At 46.1% G+C, this 12,435-nt stretch overlaps 1 protein-coding gene across 5 annotated transcripts in view; it reads left to right on the top strand.

Moving 5' to 3' along the window:
- The window catches only part of CSMD2 (CUB and Sushi multiple domains 2), a 984,984-nt gene that overhangs the window by 305,706 nt on the left and 666,843 nt on the right, over positions 1 to 12,435 (top strand). For all 5 annotated transcript variants that reach the window (XM_067473669.1, XM_067473670.1, XM_060784605.2 and 2 more), the window contains exon 4: positions 7,723 to 7,917. In XM_067473669.1, the coding sequence (XP_067329770.1) occupies positions 7,723 to 7,917 (195 nt within the window). The remainder of the gene's footprint in view (positions 1 to 7,722; positions 7,918 to 12,435) is intronic.

The raw sequence follows: 12,435 nt of genomic DNA, 5'->3' as shown, positions 1-12,435 counted from the left end.
AGCTTTTTCTAACTGTTTACTGTGACCACCTATTTAACGCCACACCATCCCAATTTGCCTTGCAACAGTATAGGGTGGGCAAAAAACCCTCCTAGAACATAAGGTAGGTAAAGGTAGTCCCCTGACATTAAGTCCCGTCATGTCTAACTCTGGGGTGTGGTCCTCATCTCCATTTCTAAGCCGAAGAGCCAACGTTGTCCGTAGACACCTCCAAGGTCATGTGGCCGGCATGACTGCATGGAGCGCTGTTACCTTCCCGCCGGAGCGGTACCTATTAATCTACTCACATTTGCATGTTTTTGAACTGCTAGGTTGGCAGAAGCTAGGGCTGACAGCGGAAGCTCACGCCGCTCCCCGGAATTGAACCTGCGACCTTTCGATCAACAAGCTCAGCAGCTCAGTGCTTTAACCCACTGCGCCACCGGGGGCTCCTAGAATATAGGAGGGGGAAAAATCCTACCCAGCCCCCTAATGGCAACCCTAATATACTGTTTAAAGGGTGGGAGTGGTGGGTCAATGCTCAGCAGCAGACTGGGGAAGGGGGCAGGCCAGAGCCGAGAGCCTGGCTCCGCCCCCCTCCAAGTAGTTCCAACTGGTAGTATATCTGTCTCTCTTTGTGGGTGGAGGCAAATTTCTCTCCCAACTGAGCTGCACAAGGGTGGGAAAGTTTCATCTTGCAGGAAAATCTAATAATAATAATAATAATAATAATAATAATAATAATAATAATATAATAAACCTTTATTTGTACCCCGCTACCATCTCCCGAAGGACTCGGTGCGGCTTACACAAGGCCGAGCCCAAAATACAACAATAAACAACAACAACAATAATACAGCAAAAAACAACAACAACAACAACAACAACCCTCTCCCTATGGATGGCCATCCACACTCTGTTTGAAAACCTCCAGAGAAGGAGACTTTGCCAGACACAGTGGCATTATATCCCACTGACACAGAACTCTGACCATCAGGAAGACCTTCCTAATATTTAGGTGGATTTTCTATCCCACTGAATTTACTGGTTCATGTTCTTTAGAGCAGCAGAAAAAGAGCCTTGTCCCATCTTTAGTATGACATGCTTTCCAAGAGTCCCCGGTGGTGCAGTGGGTTAAACTGCTGAGCTGCTGAACTTGCTGACTGAAAGGTCGGTGGTTCAAATCCAGAGAGCATGGTGAGCTCCCACTGTTAGCCCCAGCTTCTGCAAACCTAGCAGTTAAAAATATGAGTAGATCAATAGGTACTGCTTCTATGGGAAGATAATGGTGCTCCATCCACTCATGCTGGCAGCATGTCCTTGGAGGTGTCTACACCAGCTCTCCAGCTTAGAAATGGAAATGAGCACCACCCCAGAGTCAGACATGACTAGACTTAATGTAAAGGGAAACCTTTACCATTTTACCTTGTCCCCTCTTAGCTTTTTTTGCTCCATACTCAGCTCTTTAAGCTACTCCTTATAGCACTGGTTCTCAAACTGGGGGCCGTGACCCCCAGGGGGGTCACCTGGCTATTTCGGAGGGGTTGTGAGGCTGCCTCCGTTGGCCCTGCCCCAAGGGCATGGGCCAGGCGAGGGCTCCTTTGTGTGAGGCCTGCCCTTGTGCAAAGCCCGCCTCACCTGCTGCACTCTCACCATCCGGCGTGGGCGCAAGGCAGGCGAGGGGATCACGGTGCAAGGCACTAGGATTTATAGTTCACCTACAATCAAAGAGCATTCTGAACCCCACCAATGATGGAATTGAACCAAAGTTGGCACACAGTTCTCTCATGACCAACAGAAAAAAAATGGAAGGGTTTGTTGGGCAGTGTCCATTGGTTTTGGATTTGTAGTTCACCTACATCCAGAGATCACTGTTGACTCAAACAATGATGGATCTGGACCAAACTCTACACAAATACTCAATATGCCCAAATGTGAACACTGGTAGAGTTTGGGGAAAATAGAATCTTGACATTCAGGAGTTGTAGTTGCTGGGATTTATAGTTCACCTACAATCAAAGAGCTTTCCAAACCCCACCAACAATGGAATTGAACCAAACTTGGCACACAGTTCTCCCATGACCAACAGAAAAAACTGGAAGGGTTTGGTGAGCAGTGTCCTTTGGTTTTGGATTTGTAGTTCACCTACATCCAGAGATCACTGTTGACTCAAACAACGATGGATCTGGACCAAACTCTACACGAATACTCAATATGCCCAAATGTGAGCACTGGTAGAGTTTGGGGAAAATAGAATCTTGACATTCAGGAGTTGTAGTTGCTGGGATTTATAGTTCATCTACAATCAAAGAGCATTCTGAATCTCACCAACGATAGAATTGGGCCACCCACACACACACCCCTCCATACACACAGAACCCCGATGTGGGCCACAGCAATGCATGGCAGGAGACGGCTAGTTGACAATAGAATCCTACCTGGAATTGTGTTGGAGTCTCCTTCTCTTGAGGTTTTTCAACAGAGGATGGATGGTCATCCACTAGGAGGGCTGGATCATGTCTTCCTGCATGTAGAAGATTTGATGGTCTTCCTCTATTATTTTGTGTGCCAATTGTGTGCAGAATCAGGCATGGGCAGAATGTTAAATTTACTTATTGCATCCTTTGAGAATTAAATTAACAAAGATCGGCATCTACTTTCATCTCCCTTAACTCCCCACCAGCTTTAGCTTGTAGGTCAAGGTCAAGGTTTTTCTCTGACATTTAGTCCAGTCATTTCTGACTGGGAGTTGGTGCTCATCTCTATTTCTAAGCTGAAGAGCCAGCATTGTCCGTACACACCTCCTAGGTCATGTGGCCAGCATTATTTATTTATTATTTATTTAAAACACTTATATTCCGCCTGTCTCACCCCGAAGGGAACTCAGAGCGGAGCACAACATATACATGGCAAACATTCAATGCCTGGATACAATACATAAACATTAAAAACATTTATCTAAATATTAAAATACACCATTTAAAATAGCACAATTTAAAACTGTCCTAGCCATCCGCATCAAATCCAATTGGCCTTGTCATCTTTCCCATTGTTGCTTCATTGCCCTGTCCCGAAAGCTTGGTCCCACAGCCATGTTTTTACCATCCTTCTAAAGGACAGGAGGGAGGGAGCCGACCTGATCTCACCAGGAAGGGAGTTCCATAGCCGGGGAGCAATCACCGAGAAGGCCCTGTCTCTCGTCCCCACCAATTGTGCCTGTGACAATGGCGGGACAGAAAGCAGGGCCTCCCCGGAGGATCTTAATCTCCATGATGGTACATAGAGGGAGATCTGTTTGGACAGGTAATTTGGGCCGGGCCGTTTAGGGCTTTATAGGCCAAAGCCAGCACTTTGAATTGTGCCCGGTAGCAAACTGGCAGCCAGTGGAGCCGACGTAACATGGGAGTTGTATGCTCCCTATATGCCGCCCCAGTTATTAACCTGGCTGCCTTTCGTTGGACTATTTGAAGCTTCCGAGCAGTCTTCAAAGGCAACCCCACGTAGAGTGCATTGCAGTAGTCTATTCTAGATGTAACGAGAGCATGGACCACCGTGGCCAAGTCTGACTTCCCAAGGTACGGGCGCAGCTGGCGCACAAGTTTTAATTGACTGCATGGAGTGCCCTTACCTTCCCACCAAAGTGGTACCTATTGGTCTACTCACATTTGCATGTTTTCGAACTGCTAGGTTGGCAGAAGCTGGGGCTAACAGTGGGAGCTCATGCCGCTCCCCGGATTCGAATCTGCGACCTTTCGGTTAGCAAGTTTAACAGTTCAGCAGTTTAACCTACTGTGCCATCGGGGGCTCCCTAGCTTGTAAATGGCTCAAATTTATAAATCTGACAAAGTCGGCTGTGATGGTTCCATGCTTATCTCAATGTTTATCTTCAAGTGCCTCTTTCTTGCTTTACCCACTCTTTTTAAAAATCCCATAATTTGCAGTTTGTTCCCCATTATCACAAGTCTACACCAAGGTGATGTTGCGTTGTTCTCACACGCACCCAAATCTTTGCCTGTCGTCTCAGCCTGCATGTCACATTTTCTAACACAGCCAAATGAAGCAGAATCTCTATCGGAGATTCTGGTTTTGACAAATATGATGCGTAAGAAGCCAATGGCCTCAACCTGTGTCTATCTTAGCAGCTCATTAAATAAAGAGCAGCAACTGTTAGATGATGACTTTAAAAATGATAGATTGTTTTCCTTGGAATAAATTCTAGTTATTAATGTAAAAAAAAAGAGAAGGCTCAAAAGCTGGGAATAGTTTCAGAGTTTGTGATGGCTGCTCCCCCCCCCCCCATGACATCGGTGATATAATTAAATTGTGTTTGGGAGTGTCAGTGGAGAAAATAACATGCTCAGATGGCATCAGGGTGCATTTGCGGTGTAAAATTATTGCAGTCTGACGCCACTTTAATTGCCATGGCTCAGTTCTACTGGAATCCTGGATGAGGGACAACAGATTGAAACTAAATCCAGACAAGACAGAGGTACTCCTGGTCAGTCGAAAGGCCGAACAGGGTATAGGGTTACAGCCTGTGTTTGATGGGCTTACACTCCCCCAGAAGGCGCACGTTCGCAGCTTGAGAGGGATCCTGGACTCATCGCTGAGCCTGGAACCCCAGGTCTCGGCGGTGGTCAGGGGAGCTTTTGCACAATTAAAACTTGTGCGCCAGCTGCGCCCGTACCTTGGGAAGTCTGACTTGGCCACGGTAGTCCACGCTCTGGTTACATCCCGTTTAGACTACTGCAACGCTCTCTACGTGGGGTTGCCTCTGAAGACTGCCCAGAAGCTTCAATCAGTCCAACGCGCGGCAGCTAGATTGCTAACAGGAGCAGGGTACAGAGACCATACGACCCCTCTGTTACGCCAGCTCCACTGGCTGCTGATCAGCTTCCGGGCACAATTCAAAGTGCTGGTGTTGACCTATAAAGCCCTAAACGGCTCTGGCCCAGTTTACCTGTTTGAACGGATTCTCCCCTATGAACCATCAAGGCTACTAAGATCTTCCGGGGGGGGGGGGCTGCTCTCTGTCCCACCACCCTCACAATCACGGCTGGTGAGAACGAGAGACAGGGCCTTCTCGGTGGTGGCTCCCCGGCTTTGGAACTCCCTCCCACTAGAGGTTAGATCTGCCCCCTCCCTCCTGACGTTCAGGAAATCGCTAAAAACATGGCTCTGGAATGCGGCATTTGAGGACTGAACCTAGAACCTTCCCTGTGATGAATTATGATAAACTGTGACAATGAATATGATTATGACCATGACTGGATTGACGATTTGGCGTAGGAAACTGTAATGATGTAATGATGATGTTTTTATTGTACTGAGTTGTACTATTTTAATATGTAATGATTTGTATTTGCTGTTTTTATATTATTGTATTTGATATGCACTGTAAAGCAACCTGAGTCCCTCGTCGAGGTTGAGAAGGCCGGTATAGAAAACCTCTAAATAAATAATAATAAATAAATAATCCTGGGATTTGTAGTTTGATGAGGTACCTGCACTATTTTTCAGAGAAGGCTAACAACTTTTTTTCAGAGAAGGCTAACAACAGTTCTGGCCTAGCTTATCTGTCCAAACATATCTCCCTCTGATCCACTGTGGAGTTTAAGATCATCTGGGAAGGCCCTTCTCTCATGGCTTTGTGACCAAGCCTTTAGAGAACTTGTGAAATTGGTAGACTTAGAACAATGTGCAATGACGTTTGGAACGGCCCGGATTACTCTTGTGGATTATGTGTTTAACTCTGAATGTATGATCTCCCCTTATTAACCATCTAGGACTTTAAGATCGTTTGAGAAGGCCCTGCTCTCGGTCCCACCTCCATCTCAGATGCGCTTGGTGGGAATGAGAGACAGGGCTTTTTCAGTGGTGGCCCCTCAGCTGTGGAACGCCCTTCCTAGGGACATTAGATTGCCCCCCTTCCCTCTTAACATTTCGCAAAAAGGTTAGAACCTGGCTTTTTGAGCCGGCATTTGCAAATGCAATGTAACAGGCAATGATAGACCACGGAATGACTGACGATGCAATTGAATAGTGATTTCAGTAAGGAGACATTGAGGGGGTGCTTTGATTGTGTTTTTCCTGCATGTCGGAAGGGATAGCCCTTGGGGTTTCTGTTGTTGTTGTTGTGGTTGTTGTTGTTGTTACTATCCTTATTACAAGGGCTGAGTAGTCATCTGTTGAGGGTGTTTTGATTATGTTTATCCTGCATGGAAGAAGGGGGTTGGACTGGATGAACCCTAAGTTTCTGCTATTATTATCGTTATCATTATCATTTTCATGTTGTTTAACATCTACATGAAGCCACTGGGAGAGATCATCCGGAGTTTCGGGGTGCGGTGTCATCTGTACGGAGATGATGTCCAACTCTGTCACTCCTTCCCACCTGCTACTAAGGAGGCTGTCGAGGTCCTGAACCGGTGCTTGGCCGCTGTAACGGTCTGGATGAGGGCGAACAAATTGAAATTGAATCCAGACAAGACAGAGGTACTCCTGGTTAGTCGCAAGGCCGAACAGGGTATAGGGTTACAGCCTGTGTTGGATGGGGTCGCACTCCCCCTGAAGACGCAGGTTCGCAGCTTGGGTGTGACCCTCGATTCATCGCTGAGCCTGGAACCCCAGGTTTCGGTGGTGACCAGGGGAGCATTTACACAGTTAAAACTTGTGCGCCAGCTGCGCCCGTACCTTGGGAAGTCTGACTTGGCCACGGTAGTCCACGCTCTGGTTACATCCCGTTTAGACTACTGCAACGCTCTCTACGTGGGGTTGCTTTTGAAGACGGCTCAGAAGCTCCAACTAGTCCAACGCTCGGCAGCCATGATATTAACAGGAGCAAAGCGCAGGGAGCATACAACTCCTTTGCTGCTCCATCTCCACTGGCTGCCGATTTGCTACCGGGCTCAATTCAAAGTGCTGGCGTTGGCCTATAAAGCCCTAAACGGTTCTGGCCCAAGCTACCTATCCGAACGTATCTCTGTCTATGAACCCACCAGGACTCTAAGATCTTCTGGGGAGGCCCTGCTCTCGATCCCGCCTGCGTCACAAGCACGGCTGGCGGGGACGAGGGACAGGGCCTTCTCTGTGGTGGCCCCTCGGCTGTGGAACGCCCTTCCCATGGACATTAGATCAGCCCCTTCGTTAATGGTCTTTCGTAGAAAACTAAAAACCTGGCTGTTTGAATAGGCGTTCGGATAAACAGTGCAATGTACACGATGAATATAGGATATAGGAATATAGGAACGGAACTATGGATGACGAATTTGGATCACGATTTGTTAATGTGTTGGTATTGATGTGTTATTACCATGTATACTATGTTGTTAATGGTTTTTTAAATTTTGTATGTTGTTGGATTGACTTTTTGCTCTTGTTGTGAACCGCATTGAGTCGCCTACGGGCTGAGAAACTGCGGTATACAAGCAAAGTAAATTAATTAATTAATTAATTAATTAACATTATCATTATCATTACAAAGGCTAGACGGCCATCTCCTAGGGATGCTTTGATTATGCTTTCCCTGCATGGCAGAAGGAGATTGGACTAGATGGCCCCTAGGGTTCTTCCACTGAAATACTGTTAAGTTTATGTTGCACTGTGTGAATTAGTTCCATGCCATATTTCTTGGGCTCCACAAGAAACTTTTGCTTCAAAAAGGGCTTCGTGGCTGAAACTGTTTGAGAACACCTGCTCTAGACTAATGGGGTGCTAATCTTCTTCACTTCTTGTCCTGCACAGTTCTTCCAAGCCACACTTGTGGAAATCCAGGAAGGCTCCAAAATGGGATCCAGCAGGGGACGACCTTCAGCATCGGGGACAAAGTGCGCTACAGCTGCAACCCAGGTTTTTTTCTGGAGGGACATGCGCTGCTCACTTGCCACGCCAGCACCGAAAACACAGCCTCCTGGGACTTCCCTCTGCCCTTCTGTCGAGGTAGGCATCCTTTGTTTTCTTTTATTCTTTCTGGTTTTTCTGGTTTGTAGCAAATTAATTTGGGATTGTTCAGGACATCATTTGGACAATCCCATCTTTATTGCGGGAGTTAACACAGTAAAGAGGCTGTCTGGATGCGTCCCAAGTCACATTATCTCAGCCTTAGAGAAAAACAAAGGCGAATCCAGTTAAACAAATCTTGCCAGAAAATCATACCAGAGGTTCACCCTAGGGCAACGCTTCTCAACCTGGGGGTCGCAGCCCAAAGGTGGGTCGTTAGGCCATTTTCTGGGGGTTGCCAAGCTGCTTTGGCTGGCCCTGCTGATATGGAGCCACTTTTAGGAGGATCTCCCCAGCCGAGGAGATCACGAGGACCGCACCAAAGAGGGTCCTGGAACCTTGGTGAGGGCAGCGAAGCCAATTCCAGTAGCAAAAATATTAAAATAAATCCCCACCAAAGAGGAAGAAGCTGACGACTGAGGTGTCTTTATTAGCGATTCAGCTGAGATCGGATGCATTGCAGAAATAGTTCCACTACAAGCATACCAATACAGAATTTACAGGCATATTTATAGGCATTTTACAGAAAAACATTTCAAATTTTTCTGCCCGCCCCTCTCCGCCCGGCTTCTTGCTGATTGGTTAGACATTGTTTTGGCCAGCAAAGGTTGATTTCATTAAGAAAGGTTTTCCTGCCTTAGATCAGATAAGGAGTGTCCTTGATGGGCTTTGGCAAAAGAAGTAAACAGAGCCAGGACAGGGGACCCCGGGGGTTGTCCTTGTCCCTTCGTGATTCAATCAAAGTGTCCAAAGAGACTTCCTTTGCCTGCCAGACAAAGAGAAAACAAGAGGATGTTTTAGCTTGCTATTGTAAAATGGTTGATGATTTGGTTGGTTTCGAGGAAGCTTGGCTCTCCCTCAGGCATTGTAACAGTCCTTGGTACCATTTTTCTAGGGCAAAAGTCGGGGGGGGGGGGGGGGCAAGACAAGGGGCAAGCAATATTTCATAGCAAGATACATACATTCAAATCATAAGCATTTCATAGCAACAAAACCCCATCTTTGTCCCACATCCCAAGTATATTTAATAAGAGGATTAATTTTTATGAAGAAGCCTGAAGTCCAATGTTTTAAAAGGTCTTTGAGGAAAGTTCACGAGGAGATAGTATGTACTGAAGTCCAAGACATGCAGGCAGAGAGTCCATGATCATTTCATCTGGAAGGCTGGCAGATGAAACCCCAGCTGTGCTGCAACTGATTCACACTTTGGTCCTTGGGAAACTACAACTCTCACGAAGGGCAGAAGTCCCAAGATCCAGCCGTTTCCCAAAAGCCTCGTGGGGTCCTTGTTGTTGTCAATGCCTTGGCAATGTGACCAAGACTTAACCCCTATTGCACAGTCTGGTACCTTTGTCCTTTGCAGAACTATAAGTCACTATCCCTTATTTGGGGGGGGGGGTGCTCGACATCACTGCCCCCTCCAAAATGGCTGCCGACCCCTGGAGCCAGCCACATGGCACTCCTGGCAGACTCCTCCTCCTGCTCTTCTCACAGACCTGTGGGTAGTCAGCAGGAGGAGCTTTGGAGGCAAAGGCACGGGGGAAGAAGACTCACCCTTTGTTAAGGCACGCAAGGTCAGTAAACCTCTTCCTGCCGTCCTCATGCCTGGCCATCCGTGGAGCCTTTGCCTCCTTCCGAGCTCAGAAGGGAGTGAGGGAGGGGCGGAGAGAGTTCTCTGTTCCAAGTTTGAGTGCATTCCATGGTTGCATGAGTTCAGAATGCTTTTGGATGGGACAGGACTATATATCCCAGTAGCTCCAAAATGCCAAGGTCTATGTACCCCAGTCCTCTCCAGTATTTTCTGTTCACCATGGCAGTTCTCTGTGCCAAGTTTGAGTGCATTCCATGGTTGCATGAGTTCAGAATGGTTTTGGATGGGAGAGGACTATATATCCCAGCAGCTCCAAACTGCCAAGGTCTATGTACCCCAGACCTCTCCAGTATTTTCTGTTGGTCATGGGAGTTCTATGTGCCAAGTTTGGTCCAGGTCTGTAATTTGTGGGGGGTCTCAGTGGTCTGTGGAAGTCGGAGCTGAATTCATAGAATCATAGAATCATAGAATCAAAGAGTTGGAAGAGACCTCATGGGCCATCCAGTCCAACCCCCTGCCAAGAAGCAGGAATATTGCATTCAAATCACCCCTGACAAATGGCCATCCAGCCTCTGCTTAAAAGCTTCCAAAGAAGGAGCCTCCACCACACTCCGGGGCAGAGAGTTCCACTGCTGAACGGCTCTCACAGTCAGGAAGTTCTTCCTAATGTTCAGATGGAATCTCCTCTCTTGTAGTTTGAAGCCATTGTTCCGCGTCCTAGTCTCCAAGGAAGCAGAAAACAAGCTTGCTCCCTCCTCCCTGTGGCTTCCTCTCACAATTGGTTGAAAGTACTGCAAATCCCATCATCCATTGTCCATACTCCCCTAAACATATTGTTTTTGTGATTAATCACTATGCTTTAATTAGGTTCAAATTGTAACAATGAAAATACATCTTGCATATTAGATATTTGCATTAGAATTCATAAGAGCAGCAAAATTATTTATGAAGTAGCAACGAAAATATGGTTGGGGATCACCACAACACGAGGAACTTAATTTAGGGGTCACCGCATTAGAAAAGTTGAGAACTACTGCCCAAGGGCCTCTATTAGTCAGAAGGTACACAACAACGTTACAGTGCAGCATTTCTCAATTTGGAGGTCAGGACCCCTGGGGGGCTCATGAGGGGTTGTCAGAGGTGTCACCAAAAACCATCAGAAAACACAGTATTTTCTGTTGGTCATGGGGATTCTGTGTGGAATATTTGGTGGGATTCAGAATGTTCTTTGATTGTAGGTGGACTATCAGTCCCAGCAACTACAATTCCCAAATGACAAGGTCTATTTCCCCCAAAATCCACCAGTGTTCACATTTGGGCATATTGAGTATTTGTGCCAAGTTTGGTCCAATCCGTCATTGTTTGAGACCACAGTGCTCTCTGGATGTAGGTAAACTACAACTCCAACACTCATGGTCAATGCTCACCAAACCCTTCCAGTTTTTTCTGTTGATCATGGGAGTTCTGTGTGCCAAGTTTGGTTCCGTTCCATCGTTGATGGAGTTTGGAATGCTCTTTGATTGTAGGTGAACTATAAATCCCAGCAGCTACAACTCCCAAATGACAAAAACAATCCCCCCTCAACCCCAACAGTCTTCAAATTTGGGCATATCGGGTATTTGTGCCAAATTTGGTCCAGTGATTGAAAATACATCCTGCATGTCAGATATTTACTTTAGGTTCATAACAGTAGCAAAATTACAGTTGGGAAGTAGCAACAAAAATAATGTTATGGTTGGGGGTCACCACAACATGAGGAACGGTATTAAGAGGCCACCACATTAGGAAGGTTGAGAAACACTGATATAGTGATTTGAGTGCTGGACAAAGACCCTGGAAACTTACCTTGGCCAAGTCACATTATCTCAGCCTCAGAGAAATACAAAGGCAAATCCCATTGAACAAATCTTGCCAAAAAATCCTACCACAGGTTCGCTTAATGGCCTCCATAAGTCAGAAGGCACACAACAGTACTATAGATTATCAGTGAAATGCCACTTTTTGCACTATAATTCTATAGATCTGATATGAGAGAGAAGAGCATTTCTCCTTCAGACCATGGGAAAACATTCCTTTCTTTTGGAAAAGTGTCTTAGAGTGTACCTACATTGTAGAATCAGTGCAATTTGATGCCACTTTCACTGTCATGGTTCAGCGCTATGGAATCCTGAGTTTTGTAGCACTCTTTGGCAGAAATTGCAAACTACAACTCCCATGATCTCACAATATTGAACTATGGCCATTAAAGTGCTGTCAAACTGCATTAATTCTACAGTGTAGTTGCACCCTTCATGTAGATCCAAGAAATCATTATCCATAGCCCTCCAAAGGAACATAGGATGTGGATGCAGAGGTCACAAAAACATGGGCATCCCAACAAACACCCAAAAGCTGTATAATGTGAATATTTCTTTTGACTAGTCTGGAAAAGCCTTCTGTCTCATGCTAGAGGGAGGTTCCCTGGGTTTTCCTGCGGATTAATCACCCTTGAGACTCTATCTTGTTACAACGGAGCAATTATCTGGCATGATTTATCCTCTTTTTGTCAATTCTAGAGGGAGGGAGTAAGCCCTGCCTCAAACAATTAGCAAAGCTATTCATTTTCTCGATTCACTTCTGTATGATCAGCAGATACTGGGAACATTTTTTCAGATATATATCATCAGCCATAAGGGCTAGCTCCATACTTTAAAAATAAAAGCTATGGCTTTGACAAATAAAAATAACATGCTTGGCACAGGTTTTACACCTCTTTTCGTTTCCAAGCACCCACCACACAGCTCTCGAGACAAGTTGGGAAGCAAAGCACATTGTACCTTGGAAACCCACAAGATTTGTTACACCTCTTGGAGAGAGAAAAATACACA

This window comes from Anolis sagrei, chromosome X, assembly GCF_037176765.1.
Source record: "Anolis sagrei isolate rAnoSag1 chromosome X, rAnoSag1.mat, whole genome shotgun sequence".
Lineage (NCBI taxonomy): Eukaryota > Metazoa > Chordata > Lepidosauria > Squamata > Dactyloidae > Anolis > Anolis sagrei.
The sequence above is the reverse complement of the archived record's forward strand: the minus strand, read 5'-3'. Positions and strand labels throughout refer to the sequence as shown.